The following is a 17965-nucleotide window of genomic DNA, read 5'->3' as shown; positions in this document are numbered from 1 at the left end:
ACTAGCAAAAAGTATCTTCTAAAAGATGAAACTGGCACTAAAACCTACGTAATTCTATACTTAATGTCCTTTTTATACATTTTACTTCGACTCAAATACCGACGTCACGCGTGGGCCGACAGACGTAGTGGGTTGTGTGAACATACCCTGGAAATAGGTTTATCCACTACCCTCCTGTTTGCTTTGAGTTCGTGTGCTCAGTGCTCACTCAACTAAACCACATTACGTGATCGTATTGAAACAATGTTTGGGAGTTCGGTGTTTAGTCGAATGTGGGTGTTGCTCTGTAGCGATGAAAAAAATTACTTGTTAACTAATGTTAGTTGGCTACACTTGGGAGTAAGGAAATGGAGCCATTAGAGTTATTATTTTAGTTTTAAAGAACCTTCTACATTAATTTTACAACAAGATATCTCTCATTTTAGAGGCAATGAGAAATGATATTTATTTCTGCAAGTAGGTTATAAAGTAATACATTTTCACGTCAATATTTGAAATAGCTAGATAAGGCCGGCATTTCTTACCCGACTTCTCTGAATACACTATAGACAATTAAATTAGTATGGGAGATCCATGCTTCAGCACGAATGGGCCGGCTTGACCGGAGTGATACCACGGCCTCACAGAAAACCGACGTGAAACAACGTTGAGTTTCGCTGTGTTTCGTTGTGTGAGTGAAGTTACCGGAGGCCCAACGGCAACGCAATTGTAACTTGCTTACCATCAGGTGATCCGTTTACTCGTTTACCGGCTTATACCATATAAAAAAATACTTTTATACAACATAGGTTACTCATTAATAAAATACTTGTATCAGAAAATATTGATCAAGAAATGAAAAAGAAACAACGCTAATGGCTCCGTTTCTTCGCTCCCAAGTGTAGATTAAAATAAGTTTTTGTCTGTGGCTTAACTTGTAAAAACAGTAAGTAGTTGACCGCAAAGATACACCTACAAAAAGTAGCCTTCAGTGATTCATCGTCCATCTATGCGAAATTGATACATTTAATTAGATATGTCATAACAGATAAAGTCACTATGACATTTTACATTTTTACATGTTTTGATTTTAAAGTCATGCACTGACTTGAATTACTTATCTTACGTGTTAGATGACATTTTGATACTTACAGATTATAGATATCAATTACAAGTATTAAACATAAGCATTACGAAGAGTGAGTAACGCCCAGAAGCAAAACACGTTTCGAATATTCTGTTCCATAAGATCAAAAGCTGGTTTTATTTTAATGGTCCTTTTTTCTAGAAAACACTGCAACATACCTAGTCTACCTAAAAATAAACTGGTATCAACTACTTACACACAAAATATTTCTTTTTTATTTACATTGTTTAAATAAGTCGAGGTCTACTCAGACTTTTTATTAACCAAAAATGTCTTCAGTAGATGGCACTGCGATCGGATTTGGCGTAACAATGTCTTATGAATTCTAGCATATCTACATTTTTTTTATATTCTCAAGGCACCGTTTCTAGAACAATTCCCTAGGTATGCCTAGTTGAAGTTATATAAAAATGTAATAATCGGGTAACGTCAAAGCGAGACAGCTTCGGAATTAGCTACCCTTGTCAAACGAGTCATTTGCCGACCATCTGACCGCCTTCTGAGAAACGATATCTTATGTACGATCTAACTAGGTGTGTTTAGAGGTAAGAAAATATAGTTTTTTCTTAATAAGTCTTTTAGAAAGGTCTATTTCGTTTGTCTCATACCTGGTCACTGAAGGTACTGTTATGATCTTGTAATACCCTGGGTATCACTACCTAAAAAGGAGCCTAAAGGCCCTCGCCTATGGAGACTTTTGCAGCAATGCTGTCGCAAAGTCTGGATTTGATACAGTTTTAACATAGCGTTAGTAGCGAATGCTCGACAGCGATTTGCTACTAAAGATCACCGTGAGAAAGTGCCCTTACATAGGTATTACTGAAAAATCCTCAATTACGATTTAACGTAGCTGAAAACGAACTCATACTCACAACTATATTCGAAAAACTAGGCAGTAGTATTTAAAATACAAATGTTATGTTCTTTTTATAGAAAATCACATCTACCTAACCGATTATATTTCATACACATTTTTATTTCACAATATCACCATAATAATATCGGAAGCATGGCAACAAAAGGATTTCTGATCTTTCTCAGTGGAACTATGAGCCTACTCATGATCTTATCCGCCGGATAAAATTCATTGAACCGCATGTCGGACCGTACTAAACATCCTGATAGATAAACTTACATATGATATTATATTTATGTACTTAACGCTCGTGCTCACATATATAAAAGATATCCCTAGTTCCCTAATACTTGGTTTCTATTAAAAGTTCTGTCATTCAGAATGAGAGCAGATTGAGGTTAGACGCTGGTCTTAATTTAAGAAAAGGGTTTGAATAAATCGGTTGTGCTTGGGATGTTACTATGGGGTAAAAGCAGAAAGTAAAAGACTTTTGTTAGCACCTGTACTCTTCCGGTGGCCTGTACCATCCAACTACTTCTCCCGCCTTAGGCGAGGCGAGAGGGAGTATCAGACTCTTACTGACTGAAAAGCACTCCGTACTCCTGCTTTTCGAGCCGGAGCCCTGGTAGCCCGCTAGGCAATCCGCAGCTCCGGGCGACTGAGGGACTAAGTGCACTTTTAATCGCGATTCCCAAACTGCGATAGCCAACTCACCTGACAAGAGGAGAAATTTTAGCAATCCAAACACAAGGGGTTCTGTAGAACAGGCCCATTTAAATAGTCTAACACGGGACGCATTTTTAAATACAAGAAAAGCCCCAAAAACTGTTTATTTTGCACGTGAAAAACATTTAACCCATTTTTCGAATTCCCAACCCATTTTATCCACCTGGAACGCGGTCAATATTGTATTAATGTTACCAGGAGTGCATAGGTGGTTAGTAGCCACAAATTGTAGTAACAAAATGTATATCGTATCGACGGCCACACCCCCGTACACTGGCTGACCTCAAGAACTATCTCGTGGTAAAGGTCGGGCTACATTGTATAAACGAGCGGAAAATTTTACAATATTGCAAATAATTGTTTCTAGACAAACGTTATGTTGTAGCGTAGAAAACTAGAAAACGCTCATTATAAAAGTTTTTTTTTATAACAAAAAATAACTATGCAATATGACTACTATGCAAACAGAGGCAATGTTGCACAAATTATTATACAGTGTAACTCATTAACCAAAAAATTATGTTACAAGTCAAGAACCTATGACAGAAGCCTGCTTGACTATGGGTATCCCCTCTAGTTTGCCATCTTGATAAGTGTCAAACCGCTTACTTAGGACATTGCAGTTAGAAGATTCAGATTGTCGGTTTAATCTGTAGTCACTTAGATGGACTCTTGTGACAACCGCGAAAAGAGTAGGAGTGACAAATCTATTCACCTCCACCACGCCGTCACCACAAGATCAGGCAAGAGAGAGAATTTTCAGAGAGTAAACATTGGACACAATATTTAGCTTCCCCATTACCAGCAAAAACCCGCTCCGCTCATCACAACACCCTCGCTCAGTTGACCTACCTCGGGAGCGTTAGCACAGATCGAGCGGGAAATGCATCGACCCCATCTCTGAGAAGTCTGTACTACAAACTAAATATACCCAACTATTGTTCACTCACCCGCTGATTTATTTCACTCTGATAGCGTTATGATACCCTGGTACCAATGCCCTGCCCTTAGGACCCTGTAGGTACTTCTCTAGTGTAACTATAGTTGATTCATATTAAGTCATATGACTGTGATGTATGCTAATGTGTGTTTAAATTGTTAATAGTAAGTACTATTAATTAATTGAGTGGTGATAGTCGGTTTATAGTTTTTAATGTGTGCTTTATTGCGTGTTGGGTCTAGCGATATGCAAGTGGATCTGCTTGTGTGAATGGTCAATGTTTACTCTTGGTCAATGCTGTAAGAAGGTTTAATGATCCGAATTGTAATTAGTAAGGCAACTTGAGAAATTAAGTAATTCTGAGTGCGGAAAAGTAAACCAAATATTTTTTTTCTTGCCGCTTGTTACAAAGATAAATAAAATTGTTCATCTAGTTACATATGTGTATCTAGATGATAGAACATTATAACTGGGTTAAGTCACAGCTAAAATAAAACTACTCGTAGTTTTCCTTAAAGGAAAGCAGGAAAATCGTTCACAATTTTATTTATCTGATATCAACAACAATCTTACGACACACATACCTTTAACATCAAACAGAAATTATCGTCATTGTTACATCAAATAGTGTAGATAGTAAATAACATAATCGTCACACATAAAATAGCTGAGATAACGTAGAAAACACAATAGATATTAATTAACAAGAGATAATTAATGACGCAACAAGGTACCAGGCAACCAGGCTGTCATAAACATATAGGCGGTGTTCACAAATACCGCTGAAGGACAAGTATAAGACTATAAGAGGTCCTACTAACACAAGCGACGTTACTCAAGAATGGTATTATCCCGAAAATGACTAGGCATTCGTGTAGAATTGAAAGGAAAATATTTATCTTGCGATACGTAATATTTGTGCTCAAGTCGAGTGCGAACGTATCGATGTTGGAATTGATATCAGAATTGGAGATGGGAATAGTAAAGTTTTATTGTGGATATATTTATGAAATGATTCTAGGTTCTGAAGTATATCTTTCGACATTAAATGCTTTTGGTAATCAGCGATGCCCGATTACGATAGGATCTAATACAAAAGTCAAAAAGTCAAAATTATTTATTTCAATAATGTAATTTAAAAATCTAAAAAACCCGACTGCGATTCTTAATAATATGAAAATGAAAAAACCGATAAAACAAGAAAGTCATCGTAAAATTGAAGCAGTCGGGACCCATTCTAAATATGAAGACTTAGTGAGTGCACATACGGCTTGCTTTCTCCCCTTCTGGCGCAGTCGGGTAAAAATTAATTCCAAATAGAAAGGCACTTTTGGACGTCAAAGCAAAAATAATAATATTAAAAGTATCTGTCTGTCTGTCAGTCCTCTAATGAAGTATAGATTCCTATGGAGAAGAACGAGCAAGAAACTCCATAGGTTACTCTTGTTCAATCAGGTTCACAACAAAATTCTTGGTTACATTGTTTCAATTGCTTCAACTATATGCAAGATGATTACATATGTCACCACCCCATTCTCTTCCCACGGGTAATTAAGAGCCGAAAGAGGATTTAATAATTCACAGAGACTGGGCAGCAGCGTTCTCTGATAAACCAAAACCTCTTGTAATGCAATCTCCTCTACCAAGCGTCAAGATTATGGCAAATCCTTCTTGTGTAGTGTCCTGTTAATATCTGTTAACGTCCTGTTAGTTAACATACCTACTGGAAAATACGACTTGTCGTCTTTGAAAAATGTCTTTAATAACAGGAAAATTGTAACAATACATCAGATTTTTTATTTTTATTCCGCTTATAGATGTATTTTTTAACATGCGATGTGTAGCAACGCCCTCCTCCGTAATGAAATACATTCCGCAAAGTGACGCCTGATTCTATTCTATATAACAGTACAATTTCTAAGCCCAATTATGACTTAACTCGAACTTAAAATTGCAATTTCACTTAAAACCATTGCTTCAACATCTACATAGTAATGAATACGTCTCGGGAAACGATCGTGTGGTTTCATCGGTCCAGTAAATAGCAGCTCTCTATGTGGATGGGCTGTCAAACCCAGAAACAAACGATCGCCGCAACATCCAATTTTCTAATCGACTTTAGCGGAATAACTCTTCCCTTGCCTCTTATCGCCAGCCATCGGTTTAATTAACCCTTTGTTTTATGGTAACGGTTGCTTTTATGTTGTAGCTTTAAAAATAATAGAAAATTCACGCCTTTCTTAACCCATAAGAGGAATGTAGGAGCGTTTACCATCATTGATGAAAGGAGATTTTCCTGTTAGATAATTACATACTCCTTCTTCTTAACATTACTTTATATAGGTACTTATTGCAACAGGGACTTTTACAAAACCTACGTCACAAAAAGGCGACGCAATTAATTACCAATAAATAAACAATTTCTACAATAATAAATAATCGTCACCGTCATTAATTTATCATCTTTATAGCACATCCGCGCATCTCAGTGTTAAATGTCAGAGGTGCATTGCAAACGCATCGCACTTTCTCGACGCCATTACGTGACGTCACTGCGCCGTATGTCATAATATTGACCGACCCCGGAGTCAGTAGGTTATCGCGAGTACCCCCAGGATCGATGCACGACAGTGTACGCGCCGCGTATCGTGTTTACAATTAAATTGCAATTAATTGTAATAATTTACTAGCACATTCAGTTATCAAAGAATTACTGCTGGGTTTCATAAAGATGCGACGTATTTCTGTAATTTCTCGGAAAGGTCAGATGATGTCTCGTGCCAAAAGGTTATCAGCACCCGGTTGTAAAACCTAATTAATCTTTTAAAATTACTTTTTATTCAATAAAGTATTTTTCCTTAAGAAATATCCCGTTGCTTCTGTCATCTGTCTCTTACATCGCTTGTTGCGGGATTTTTCCAGATTACAAATTGTTGTTGTTTTAATTCGGGATCTCGTATCTATTTCTGGCCTCGATTTAAATGGAACTGATCGGTTGCAAATTGACATTTAAGGTTTCTTATTACCGAGAATCTAAGTTCGACTTATGTATTCTGTTTACAATTTAGGCTTTGACTTCGACCTTTAGGAAATAAAGCATCTATGTCTGTTTACAACTTCACTAACTTATTTGAACTAAAGCAAATAGTTTACTTTGTTCAACCACATTTACAGCGTTACAACTTCATAAACTTAATTAATTCATGCCGCAGAGTGCTTGCTACATAAGACCCGGTGAACGGCCGCGGAAATAGTTGAATTTTTCATTTGTGCTTGGAGACTCCGGCCAAGGCATGAGGTGTTCAGCCAACGAGAAATAAGCCTCTTAATGACATAATGCCTAGTGACCACCTACTGCCCCCTAAAGCCGGCCATTAGCCGAGCCAGTTTGGCTCGCATGTAACTTTTAATTAGGCGCCTTTGAACAAAGATTTGCGTATTCTGTTTGTGCCAAAAGTAAATGTGGTTTTTGTAAGCTAAACGCTGTTACTGCGACACATCATCATCATCATCAGCCGAGAGACGTCCACTGCTGAACAAAGGCCTCCCTCTTGGTCCTCCACGTAGAACGACAAGCCGCCACCTGCATCCACTGGCTCCCCGCCACTCTGACGATGTCGTCGGTCCACCTAGTGGGAGGTCTGCCCACGCTGCGTCTTCCGGTCCGCGGTCGCCACTCAGTCACCTTCCTGGCCCAGCGGCCATCAGTCCTCCGAGCGACGTGGCCTGCCCATAGCCACTTCAGCCTGCATATTTTGAGAGCTATGTCTGTAACTCTTGTTCTTTGGCGAATTTCCATATTTCGGATTTTGTCGCGCAAAGATACTCCGAGCATAGCTCTCTCCATCGCGCGCTGGGCGACTCTGAGCCTTTCTAAAAGGCCAGCAGTTAGGGACCATGTCTCGGTACCGTACGTCATCACTGGCAACACACACTGGTTGTACATCCTGGTCTTCAGACACTGCGGGATTTTTGACGAGAAGACTTCATGCAACTTCCCAAATGCTGCCCATCCGAGTTGGATTCTTCGACTGCGACACTTATTAAGTTAATTAGTACAATCATACAATGACATTACTTAAAGAAGATATAATTAGACGGGTTTTCTATGAAACCATTCATTAGGGATACGAAAACACCTACTACACCTGCCCACATTACGCCATTTATGGTCAAAATTTCTAAGATGCTTCTCATATTCTCACAATTTTAAGATTTTGTCTTTCAACATCGAAAATTGTATGTTAATTTTCTTATAAGATACTTATGAAGCGTTCCATTAGCGCCACGTAACAAAATAAGCGGAGGCGAGTGCATTTTAATAAGGATAGGTAATGTTCACTTTCGTATCAACATGAGTTTATTTAAGATGGCAATTTATAGACTTTGAAATCAAGATTAGGTGTTTAATATTGTTATACGAAATGTAGTTTTGTTAATAGTTAGAAACAATACACTTAAAAAATAAGGAAATCATCGAATACATACCTACCTTAGCTTTCTTCTTCTTATATATGAAAAATAATTTTTGTTTGTTACTCTCGCTAAAACTCGAAAATACTGGACGGATTTGGCTAATTTTGGTCTTGAATTATTTGTTAAATATTTGTTTAAAAGGTAAAAAAAATATTATTGAGCCGGTACGAAGTTTATATGCACTAATATTATATTATGCTCTGCTTGTCAATATTATCCTATGGATTGGTAATCATCTACAAAATGTCTATTACGTTTCCACGCCCTAAAAAAGAAGCATAACCCGCCTCCGAATTGAGACAGTAATCTATAAATTCTATAACGATACGCACATAGCCAGGAGCCCGGAAATATAACAAAGGATCTAATCAACAATAGCGTACTACCCACATAGACATAGGCGTAACAAAAATAGTCATCCTCCATTGGAAAAACAACTTTAATTTCGTTCTTTTTCTAAGCAGTAACAATATAAAAACTAGTCGTTACTGGAAGGTTTAATTTTCATCAAAGGACGGTCTCGACCGGCGGGCCCGAGCCGCTTGAAATGAATAATGCATGTACACAGAATGTAATACTCATTCGTGGCAACTGCTCGGAAAATTGTCCAACCACAAAGTGCTGCGAAATTGCCGACATTGTTCAAAAACATGCTTTATTTAGTATTTTAGTAGGTGTATTGTTAATTATTCAAGAGACAATTAAACATGAATACTTCCACATAATGATGGCTGTTCATGAAACGTGTCAGCGATTTGAACACGCGTAATTGTGATTAATGGGCAGCTTTATTTAATTTGAATTGTGGAACGGTGAAGGGTTGCCAACCTTTTGTCTTTGTTTTGCTTTAATTGAAAATTATATTTCTATATCATGATCGCTAATGGAGTTCATAATTGTTTCTGTGCCCATATTATGATTATAGTCATGTTAGATCTATTACAATTTAGTAGATAAAGCCGAATTAAATTTGGTTTAGATCTTAAAAACTTCAATGAACTTGAATAGTTTTAAGTTGAATTAAAGTTTAATGTTAATCTTAGTTTTTTCTAATTATTTGCAGTTTGCGTTAGAAATTAATTAGTAATTACGAATGACAATTTGAAGTTGGTGAATTCATTTAGGTAAATAGTTAAATTGTTTTCGGCACTCATTTAATTAATTTGATGAGATGTAGAAATACTTTCTTTTGTTTAGTGATAGGTAAAAGGAAAAAAAGAAAGACGTTAAAAAAAATGTTACAAAAGTATTGTATTTGCTTCTAAAATCGGTATAATTGGTACATATACTAAAATTGGCACAAATGTATTGAAGTTTGCTGCTTAATAAGCTTGCAATAATGCTTATTAAGGATTGCAATAATGCTTAATAAGCAGGAAACTTCAATACCTTTTTGCATATGGTCTATAAGCAGTGCTTACCTAAAAACTAGGTAACACCTACCAGACTACACTTTACTTATCTAAATAGATACCTATGTTATAAAACTTAAGCTACTTTAACTAATCCTCCATTTACCTTTGTATTTACACTGGTATACCTAATTACAACCAGAAATTGTTCAATCTCCTATTAATAGATTTACCTATTTGCCTATATCCCTTTGATATGATTATATCAAGCGAAATTCAGTTCGTATTTCAATTCAGAGAATTACCTACGTGTGGTATTCTGTACCGCTAATTTTACTAAATGCTATTTTGATTGGATGTGTTGCAATCAAAATAAATTGGTATTAATATACTGAGTGGCGTCTGTATTTTCAATACTGATACTGTATTGTATGCGTGATGATCTGATGAACTGTTATAACTATGTATTTAAAAAATAGTCACCCATTTTAGACCTAAACCAGATCAGTACCCTTAGTACGCTCTGATTGGTTGGTTCATTCGAGCTGGCCAATCAATCAAAGGGCTGAAAGTAGACTCGTTACGATTACTTTAAACGTAAAGCAAATTCGTACTAAGGGTACTGATTACCAAATAGGATAGGTACCTTATAATTTTACATTGACGTATTTTACGTACGACGTATTTTTTTGTACCCAATGTTTAGCATACGTCCTCTTTAACAAATGAATAATGATGTCTAACGGAGATTTACTAATAATTGCCCAAAAAGAGTATTTGATTGTTATACGAATTTATTTTTGTGGTCGTGGAGTTGCAATAAAGAACATTAACGAAAGTTACTCCTTTTCTTCACCAGACGATGACCTGGAGCTGTTGCTGGATGAAGTGGTGCGCGCGAGCAACCGCGGCGTGTCAGCTTCGAGGAACATCACGGGAGGACCCAACTGGAGCTTTGGACAGTCGCTGTTCTTCTCGTCCACTGTTGTTACTACCATCGGTAAGTGTATCGTATGCGATGTTGTAAGGTGTTGTATTTTTTATGAGATTTGCAACCGAGCTGATGGATTACTTAAGGATTTGACTGCCAATAGAAAACTGTTGAAGGCAAATCCCCCGCTATCGTCGGTCACCGGCGACCATCACGGCGTTCAATGTGTTAATGGTCATGGACAACTGCGTTTCAAGTATGTTGCCGACCTTTTGGGGGCTATCCCCTAAAAAGCAAAATCCTAATCCTAAGGGCCCTAGCCCACGACGACTTTTTGTAGTGTTGCTGTCGCGCGTTTAGTGTATCCGCAACAGCATTTCTTTTAACGATGCTACTTTTATTTGCATTTTGCGACCGTATCTATGCAGAAATGCGACAACATCGCTACAAAATGTCGCCATGGGCGAGAGCCCTAAGGATTTGAAGATTGGGGATAATTGAGCCTCCGGTAAGCTCACTTACAAATCTCACAATTTATTTAAAATCCAAAGAAATAACATGGCTCCTATAGCTACAGCCTAAGAAGTACATAATATGTTCTAAACATGCCTCTCCTTTATTCCAGGCTACGGCCACGTGACTCCGCTCTCGAAGCCTGGCAAGCTGTTCTGCATGATGTACGCGCTGCTCGGTATACCCCTGACGTTGGTGCTGCTGTCGGCGTTGGTGGAGCGCCTGCTTCTGCCAGCAACTGCCTTACTACGCTCTCTCAATGCTGCGCTAGGACATTTGTACCGGCCCTTCACTATACGTTTAGTGCATCTCATGATTATTGGTAAGATTTTAATTTTTTCTTTATTAAGACGTGGACTGCCAACAAAAATCTGTTTAAGGCAAATTCTCCGCTAGCACCGGTCACTTTTGCCTCCCTATGGCGTTTAATGTGTTAAGACAAAGTTTTGAATGAAACTGTTGAATGCGTGTATTGCATGTCTTCTTAAAGATGTTGTAAAAGAAAGTCATCGTTAAATATGTCGTCATTGAAAAAGTCAGGGTGCGACAAAGAATTGAATAAAATTGATTGAGCTACCTCCATCTGTTTTAGTACATATGTCTTGATTATACCCTATTTATTCTAGCAAAAACAAAGATGAGTTATTTATTTATTATTTCCTTTCTCCACAGTGACAACTCTCGTGCTATTCTTCCTGGTGGTACCAGCGTGTGTGTTTGCGTACGTGGAGCCGGACTGGGACTTCCTAGACTCGTTCTACTACTGCTTCATATCGCTCACCACCATCGGACTGGGCGACTACATCCCTGGCGACTCCCCCGGACAACCCTACCGACCTCTCTACAAAGTTGCTACCACTTGTAAGTTTATTTTTTTAGATTGGCAACATTATTGTACGGGGTCGTTAACCCCTTTTTTCAAATGGGGAAAATCATCAAATGTCTTCGGTGCGTTGGGTGAGGCGGGAGGGAGTGTCAGACTCTTACTGACTAAAAACCACCCCGTTCCTACACCTGCTTTGAGCCGGAGCCCCGGTAACCTGTCGTTAACCCCTACAAACATGATCCGTACCTACTTATTGTAATACGCGCGTAGGATGAGAGCAAGACGAGTGCCTAAGCTGGTACTTAAATTCAAATGGCGTCGTAATTGTCACTCCGATTTCGAACGTTGTAACGATATGTTTACGATTACGATACGATGCCGTACGCGAAAGGGCTTAGCTTTTAAACAGTCGAATCTTTAAACTCCTAAGTAGCTACAATTACCTATGAATATCTAATTTAAATACTTACCGATTGTATGTAGTGTATACTGACAATTGCCCTTCCATGCGTCAGATTAAATTATAGATAACTAATCATTAATTTAAATGCGATTAGGTTAAACTAGCCTTGAAAATAGTTACACAACGTCTACAAGGTCTTAATTTTTATATGAAAAATGTCTTGTTCCAGGCTACCTTCTGATCGGCCTGACATTCCTGATGCTGACGCTGACGGTGTTCTACGACATCCCGCAACTGAACCTGAGCACGGTGTTCTCATCCGTGAAGCTCGACGATGACCCGGAGAAGATGAGGCTCAGCGGCTCCGGAGTGATGGGACCTGGGTATGGGATTGGTGGTCTGGTGATGCGGGATGACTACAACCACCACGACCAGCGCCGCTCCGTCGTCCACATCCGACCACACCTCGACGACAGCCCCAGTCCCGAGGACACCACGCCCGTGCACGCCCGCGACATACGAGTACACTAAACAATCTGCTTCCCCACACAATCTCGGTCGTCATCTCGTTGGCTAGTTGGTGCTATTGGATGGAACAATGTGGAACGAACATATTTACCCAAACTCTTCTTATTATTTTTTCAAATAAAACGGTTTCGAACGTTGACGCTCGTTCTACATTGTCGCTGGTCCGAGAAATAGCAGCCGGCGTTACTATTCGACGTTTGCTCATGTCAAAATTCCTTGAAGATGGAATGAAAATTTAAAAAATATGATGAACAGGCGCGGTAGTAGTTAAGTAGTTATCTTTACTGTAATTAAGTTAATTATAAGTTCGTTGTTTAATGTTTATTGTTAAGTTAATTGTCAGAAACTTTAATTGGTGTAACTATTTACCTACCTATCTTATTTCGATCCCTGCGTCGACTACCGTCCTAAAATGCGTGTTTTATTTTTATTTTAGTCTTTAAAAAGAGAATGTAACAATGTCTGCTGGTAAAAGCTGCGATAATAAGACTGAGAGGTTTTTCAAATTTTCAAACTTTTCTAATTCATTTTTAAGAGTTTTGTACTTACAAAATTGCGAACATACCTTGCGAACTGTAACGACAAAAACGATGACGTAAACAATGTAGTATCTAAACAGACTGACTAACAACATGTCCTTCTATATGTATACGTTTTAAAACCCTAAAATATAAGAATTTTTCTAAATCCATAATATATCTATTTTCAAAATATAAAAAAATCTACAGCATATCACTTACTTATTGAACGGTAACAGTTCAGCAATTTAAATTATCCTTGCCATATCAAAAAAATAATGACAAACCTCATCGTAACTACCACCTTTGAGTTTTTTATATAAAGAAGGATCAACTATTGTGAAAATTCTCTATTGTCCCTTTCAAAATATTAAAATATCGTCATTACACGTGCTAATCATATAATTATGCTACTTATATAAATATAAATACGCATAGATATAAAATTTGACGTATCAATTATGTGTGATAGATGACCAATAACTTAGTAGATTCATTGGATTTAAAATATTAAATATTTATATTATTATAATATCTATAGATATTAAAAAAATCAATCTATATTAACTCTCAACATAAAATGTTCTCGGAAAATAAATAAATTTTATTATCTAGGATGGTAGTGCAAAAAATTAAATTATAATTATTGTAAAATCAATATTCAAAATTATAAGTGTTTAGATTTGTGTATTAAATATTCTAGTTTAGTGAATGTTGCAACATAGAAAAATGTTTCATTGCTATTAGTAGTCCACACTTTTTTACTTTTTTTATTTCTAAAGAACTGTGTGGCTGTGACATGTTTTTCTCAATTTTATAATTTGAGTCAACTTGCTTTATATTTAAAGTTACTTTAAAATTTTTGAATCGAATTGCAATCAATGACAATATAATCAAACTTATGAAAAGATTAAAATATAAATACATAGTTATGTACCAATATAATAGGTCATACACAAATTATTTTGCTACTCCAAATAGTACACTGTTTACCTTTATTTCTCCCGCGTACGAAATTCTAAATCATTTATAAATTTTATTTTTAAGAAAATTATTTACAGGGAGCCTTTAGCACTACATCACTTAGGAAATATATACTATCTAATATTATACAAAGTATCAAACAAAATATATTGATTGTTAGAATAATATATAACTAAGTAACTATGAAACTAAGCATGTTATTGTACTCTGTGTTCGTAAAACTTCATAAAAACTGTATCAGATCTTATAGGAAATAGCGAGTAGTGCGTAGAAATAACACAAAATGCCTTCAATGGATATCCGCATTATAGAACACAACTGTATCAATTCGTAAATAAATCTGCTTGAAAAAAGTAATATTGTTGTTTGATATTTGTCCTACCTCAACCTACCACCTACGCAACCTAGGCCCTGGAACCTACTACATTGTTGGATACTACAACAGTCCCCTGCTTGAGCAGTAAACCACAAGGACTCAAAAAATCGCAACGTAATCGTGAGCCAATACGGCATTAGGATGCAACGCAGTTCATTAAAAGAACCAGACCACAACAGATGGGGCCCAGTAGGGCCGATGCCTGATCCGGAGCTGCGGACAACGTAAAAGGTTACCGAGGCTCCGACTCAAAGCAGGAGAAAGAACCCGGTGGTTTTTAGTCAGTAAGAGTCTGGATGTAAGGTGGGAGCTACCTTGGCTTACGATGGGCCCATTTTTAAAACAAAAATATGATTTTAATGATTTTTTTTTATAGGATAGTTGACGAATAGCCTACAAGTAACGATTCAAATCCTCTTAGATCTACACTGGCCGCTCTAAAAACCAATTTGTTATAAGTAATGGTAGTGATCTAGGCTCGCAGCTCGTAACGGGCCTATTTATAAAATCGCAATTTTGATGAATTCCAAATTCATCAATCCATCATTCATTTCACTATCACCATCAAACTTTTCTCTCGGTTTTATAGACTACTACATTCCCCAACATCGTTCTGTTTCCAGCGATTTTTTTTTCTGTGATATTGAAACGTGAAAATTATTGCGTGATATGAAACGTACAATTCAAAACGTCAATAACATAACCTCAATGTTTCATATTGATTACATGCAGGCCGGGCGACTAACTATATAACTGTATATTATAATATGTTCTTTAAAATGGTGTAGAATTTGCCTGCAGAATTGTGTATACTTACCCAGTGCTTTTCTTAAGATAATCGCTGTGTGCTTTTAGTTAGTTACTGGAGACTTACTTATAAACCTGTTGCGGGGAATTAACCATCACGTGTGCGATTACTTTATTTATTTATAACTAAACATGGATTCTCCAGTCTCCGCCTTCGCTATGTATAAAGCGAATACTTCTTCAAACAAAGCAAAGAAACAAAAGAAAAGGAACAAATCAGGAATACAAAGTCAACCAATTTCGCCGAAACCATTGCCACCACACCTAACTAATGAGAAAAGACAGATGGAACTCGCACAAAAACTTAAGAAGAAGCAAAAGAAATCCAAAGAGGTTAAAAGCATCACGAAGAAGAAGCTGCATAAGAAGAAGAAAAATCGGGATGATAAGAAACCAAACCAAACAAGAAACGTAAAGAAAGATGTGCTGAACCAAAGCAGTGCAGCTAGTGACCAGGACGATGAACCGCCCGTACTTCTAATGAGGCCAGTCATCGAAACAACACCTAAACCTGAAGATGATTCCTCAGGTGAAGTGGAAGTGATTGAAAATTCTGGTGACACTGAATGTGAAGAGTTCAAACCCGTACTGACAGACAGCGTGGAAGAAGGACTCAAAGTATTCCAGTGGATGATCGCACCCTACGACACTGATGAGTTCTTCAACAATATTTGGGAGAAAAAGCCATTACACATAGCCAGAGGAAAATCCAATTACTACAAAGATATATTGACCACACCAGCTATTGATGATATGATGCGCAATGAGCACATACAGTTTACTAAAAATATAGACATTACTTCATATATTGATGGAAAACGAGAAACACACAATCCAGAAGGGCGGGCACATCCACACTTAGTGTGGGACTTCTACTTAAATGGATGTAGCATTAGATTACTCAATCCACAAACTTATATTCCTAAATTACATTTGATTAATGCAACTATGCAGGAATTCTTCAATTCCTTTGTTGGAGCCAATGCCTACCTTACACCACCTGATAGCCAAGGGTTTGCACCACATTATGATGATATAGAAGCATTCATATTACAAACTGAAGGTAAGAAACATTGGAGGATTTACAAACCATTAAATGAAAGTGAGGTGCTTCCTCGTGTTTCATCCAAAAACTTTGATCAGAAAGAAATAGGCAAACCAATAATGGAAGTTACTTTAGAAGCAGGAGACATGCTTTACTTCCCACGTGGCTACATCCACCAGGGGGTGACAATAGAAGGTGAACATTCTCTGCATGTCACCATCAGTATGTATCAGAAACATTCTTGGGGAGATCTGCTGGAGTTGATAATACCAGCTGCACTGCAAACGGCAATCAATGAAAATGTTGACCTGAGGAGAGGCCTTCCTTTTGACATTTATGATCACTTTGGTCTAGTCCACTCTGATTCAAAGACACCTCGGAGACAAGAAATAACTAAAGTAATATTGAGTCTCTTTGAGAAAGTTAAGAGATGTTTGCCAATTGATGATGGAGTAGATCAAATGCATAAGAGTTTCCTGCATGCTGCCCTGCCACCCGTGCTGAATGACCCAGAGACTTGGGTGACAGTGTTTGGAGACACTGATGTGATGGTAGAGAATGGTGTTGTTACAAGGAGAGTGGAAATTAGTCCAGACACTAGGATAAGATTGCTACGTAAGAATGTTATTAGAATGGTGTCCGAAGATAGAATCAAAGTATACTACAGTGTAGAAAACTCATTAGAATACCATGGAAATGAGTTGCCTTACATTGAACTTGAGGATGAAATGGCCCCTGCAATAGAAGCATTGATAGAAGCATATCCAGAGTATATTAGTGTGGAAAGTCTTGAGTTGCCTTCTGAACCTGATAAGCTTAGTTTAGCTGATGCTCTGTGGAGTAGAGGAATAATAATGACTGAATATCCAATGGAAGAAGTAGAAGATTAAATAAAATGTACCTTTTATTGATTATGTATCTGTTTTGTTTTATTTATCATACTGCAACTATGTAATCCACTGATTATAAGTAGTAGTGTTGCAATTTCTTCAATGCCTTGATAATTATTAAAGAATGATGTGTAAGATTACAGTAGCTTTAGGCCGGGACTCCACCAAAGCGGAGACGAGACGAGCGGAGAGGAGATGTTTTTTAAACAACCAATAGAATTGAGTTATTGACACGTCTCCTCTCCGCTCAGCTTCAGTGGAGATCGCTGTGCGGAGATGTGTAATATTTGTATGTCGCGATGGAAGCGGAGATGTGAGCTGTGCGCGGACGACGCGCAGTGGAGACGAGAGATGTGAGCGGCGTGCAGTGAGCGATGTCACCCTCCCCCCTCTCGCCCGCTAGCAACCCGCAGAACCCCGCGCGCGCGCCGGCCGGCCATCTTGCTAGTACCGTGCGCGCGAGCAGTTTGTATTTTTCAACGTCTGAACGCTGAAAAACATCTCTTCTCGCACAGCACACAGCACACCGCACACATCTCCGCTTTGGTGGAGTCCCGCGAGCTGAAAAACATCTCTTCTCGCACAGCACACAGCACACCGCACACATCTCTGCTTTGGTGGAGTCCCGGCCTTAATCAGTCTAGCAGTTTAGTGTAGTTATGAAAACA

The 17965-nt window shown here is 37.9% G+C and overlaps 2 protein-coding genes across 3 annotated transcripts in view; both read left to right on the top strand.

Annotated features, from left to right (window-relative positions):
* Positions 1 to 14536, top strand: part of LOC118276158 (potassium channel subfamily K member 1) — a 95745-nt gene extending 81209 nt beyond the window's left edge. For both annotated transcript variants that reach the window (XM_035594371.2, XM_035594370.2), the window contains 4 exons: positions 10336 to 10476; positions 11033 to 11242; positions 11593 to 11781; positions 12379 to 14536. In XM_035594371.2, coding sequence (XP_035450264.1) covers positions 10336 to 10476; positions 11033 to 11242; positions 11593 to 11781; positions 12379 to 12680 — 842 coding nt within the window. In that variant the 3' untranslated portion in view covers positions 12681 to 14536. The remainder of the gene's footprint in view (positions 1 to 10335; positions 10477 to 11032; positions 11243 to 11592; positions 11782 to 12378) is intronic.
* Positions 14537 to 15226: 690 nt separating this feature from the next.
* LOC118276147 (ribosomal oxygenase 1) lies at positions 15227 to 17325 on the top strand. The gene has a single exon (XM_035594354.2). The coding sequence runs from the start codon at positions 15495 to 15497 to the stop codon at positions 17295 to 17297; it is 1803 nt and encodes a 600-aa protein (XP_035450247.2). The 5' UTR covers positions 15227 to 15494; the 3' UTR covers positions 17298 to 17325.
* The last annotated feature ends 640 nt before the right edge of the window (positions 17326 to 17965 follow it).

Source organism: Spodoptera frugiperda, chromosome 31 (genome assembly GCF_023101765.2).
Source record: "Spodoptera frugiperda isolate SF20-4 chromosome 31, AGI-APGP_CSIRO_Sfru_2.0, whole genome shotgun sequence".
Classification (NCBI taxonomy): domain Eukaryota; kingdom Metazoa; phylum Arthropoda; class Insecta; order Lepidoptera; family Noctuidae; genus Spodoptera; species Spodoptera frugiperda.
This window is presented reverse-complemented; position numbering and strand designations above follow the sequence as displayed.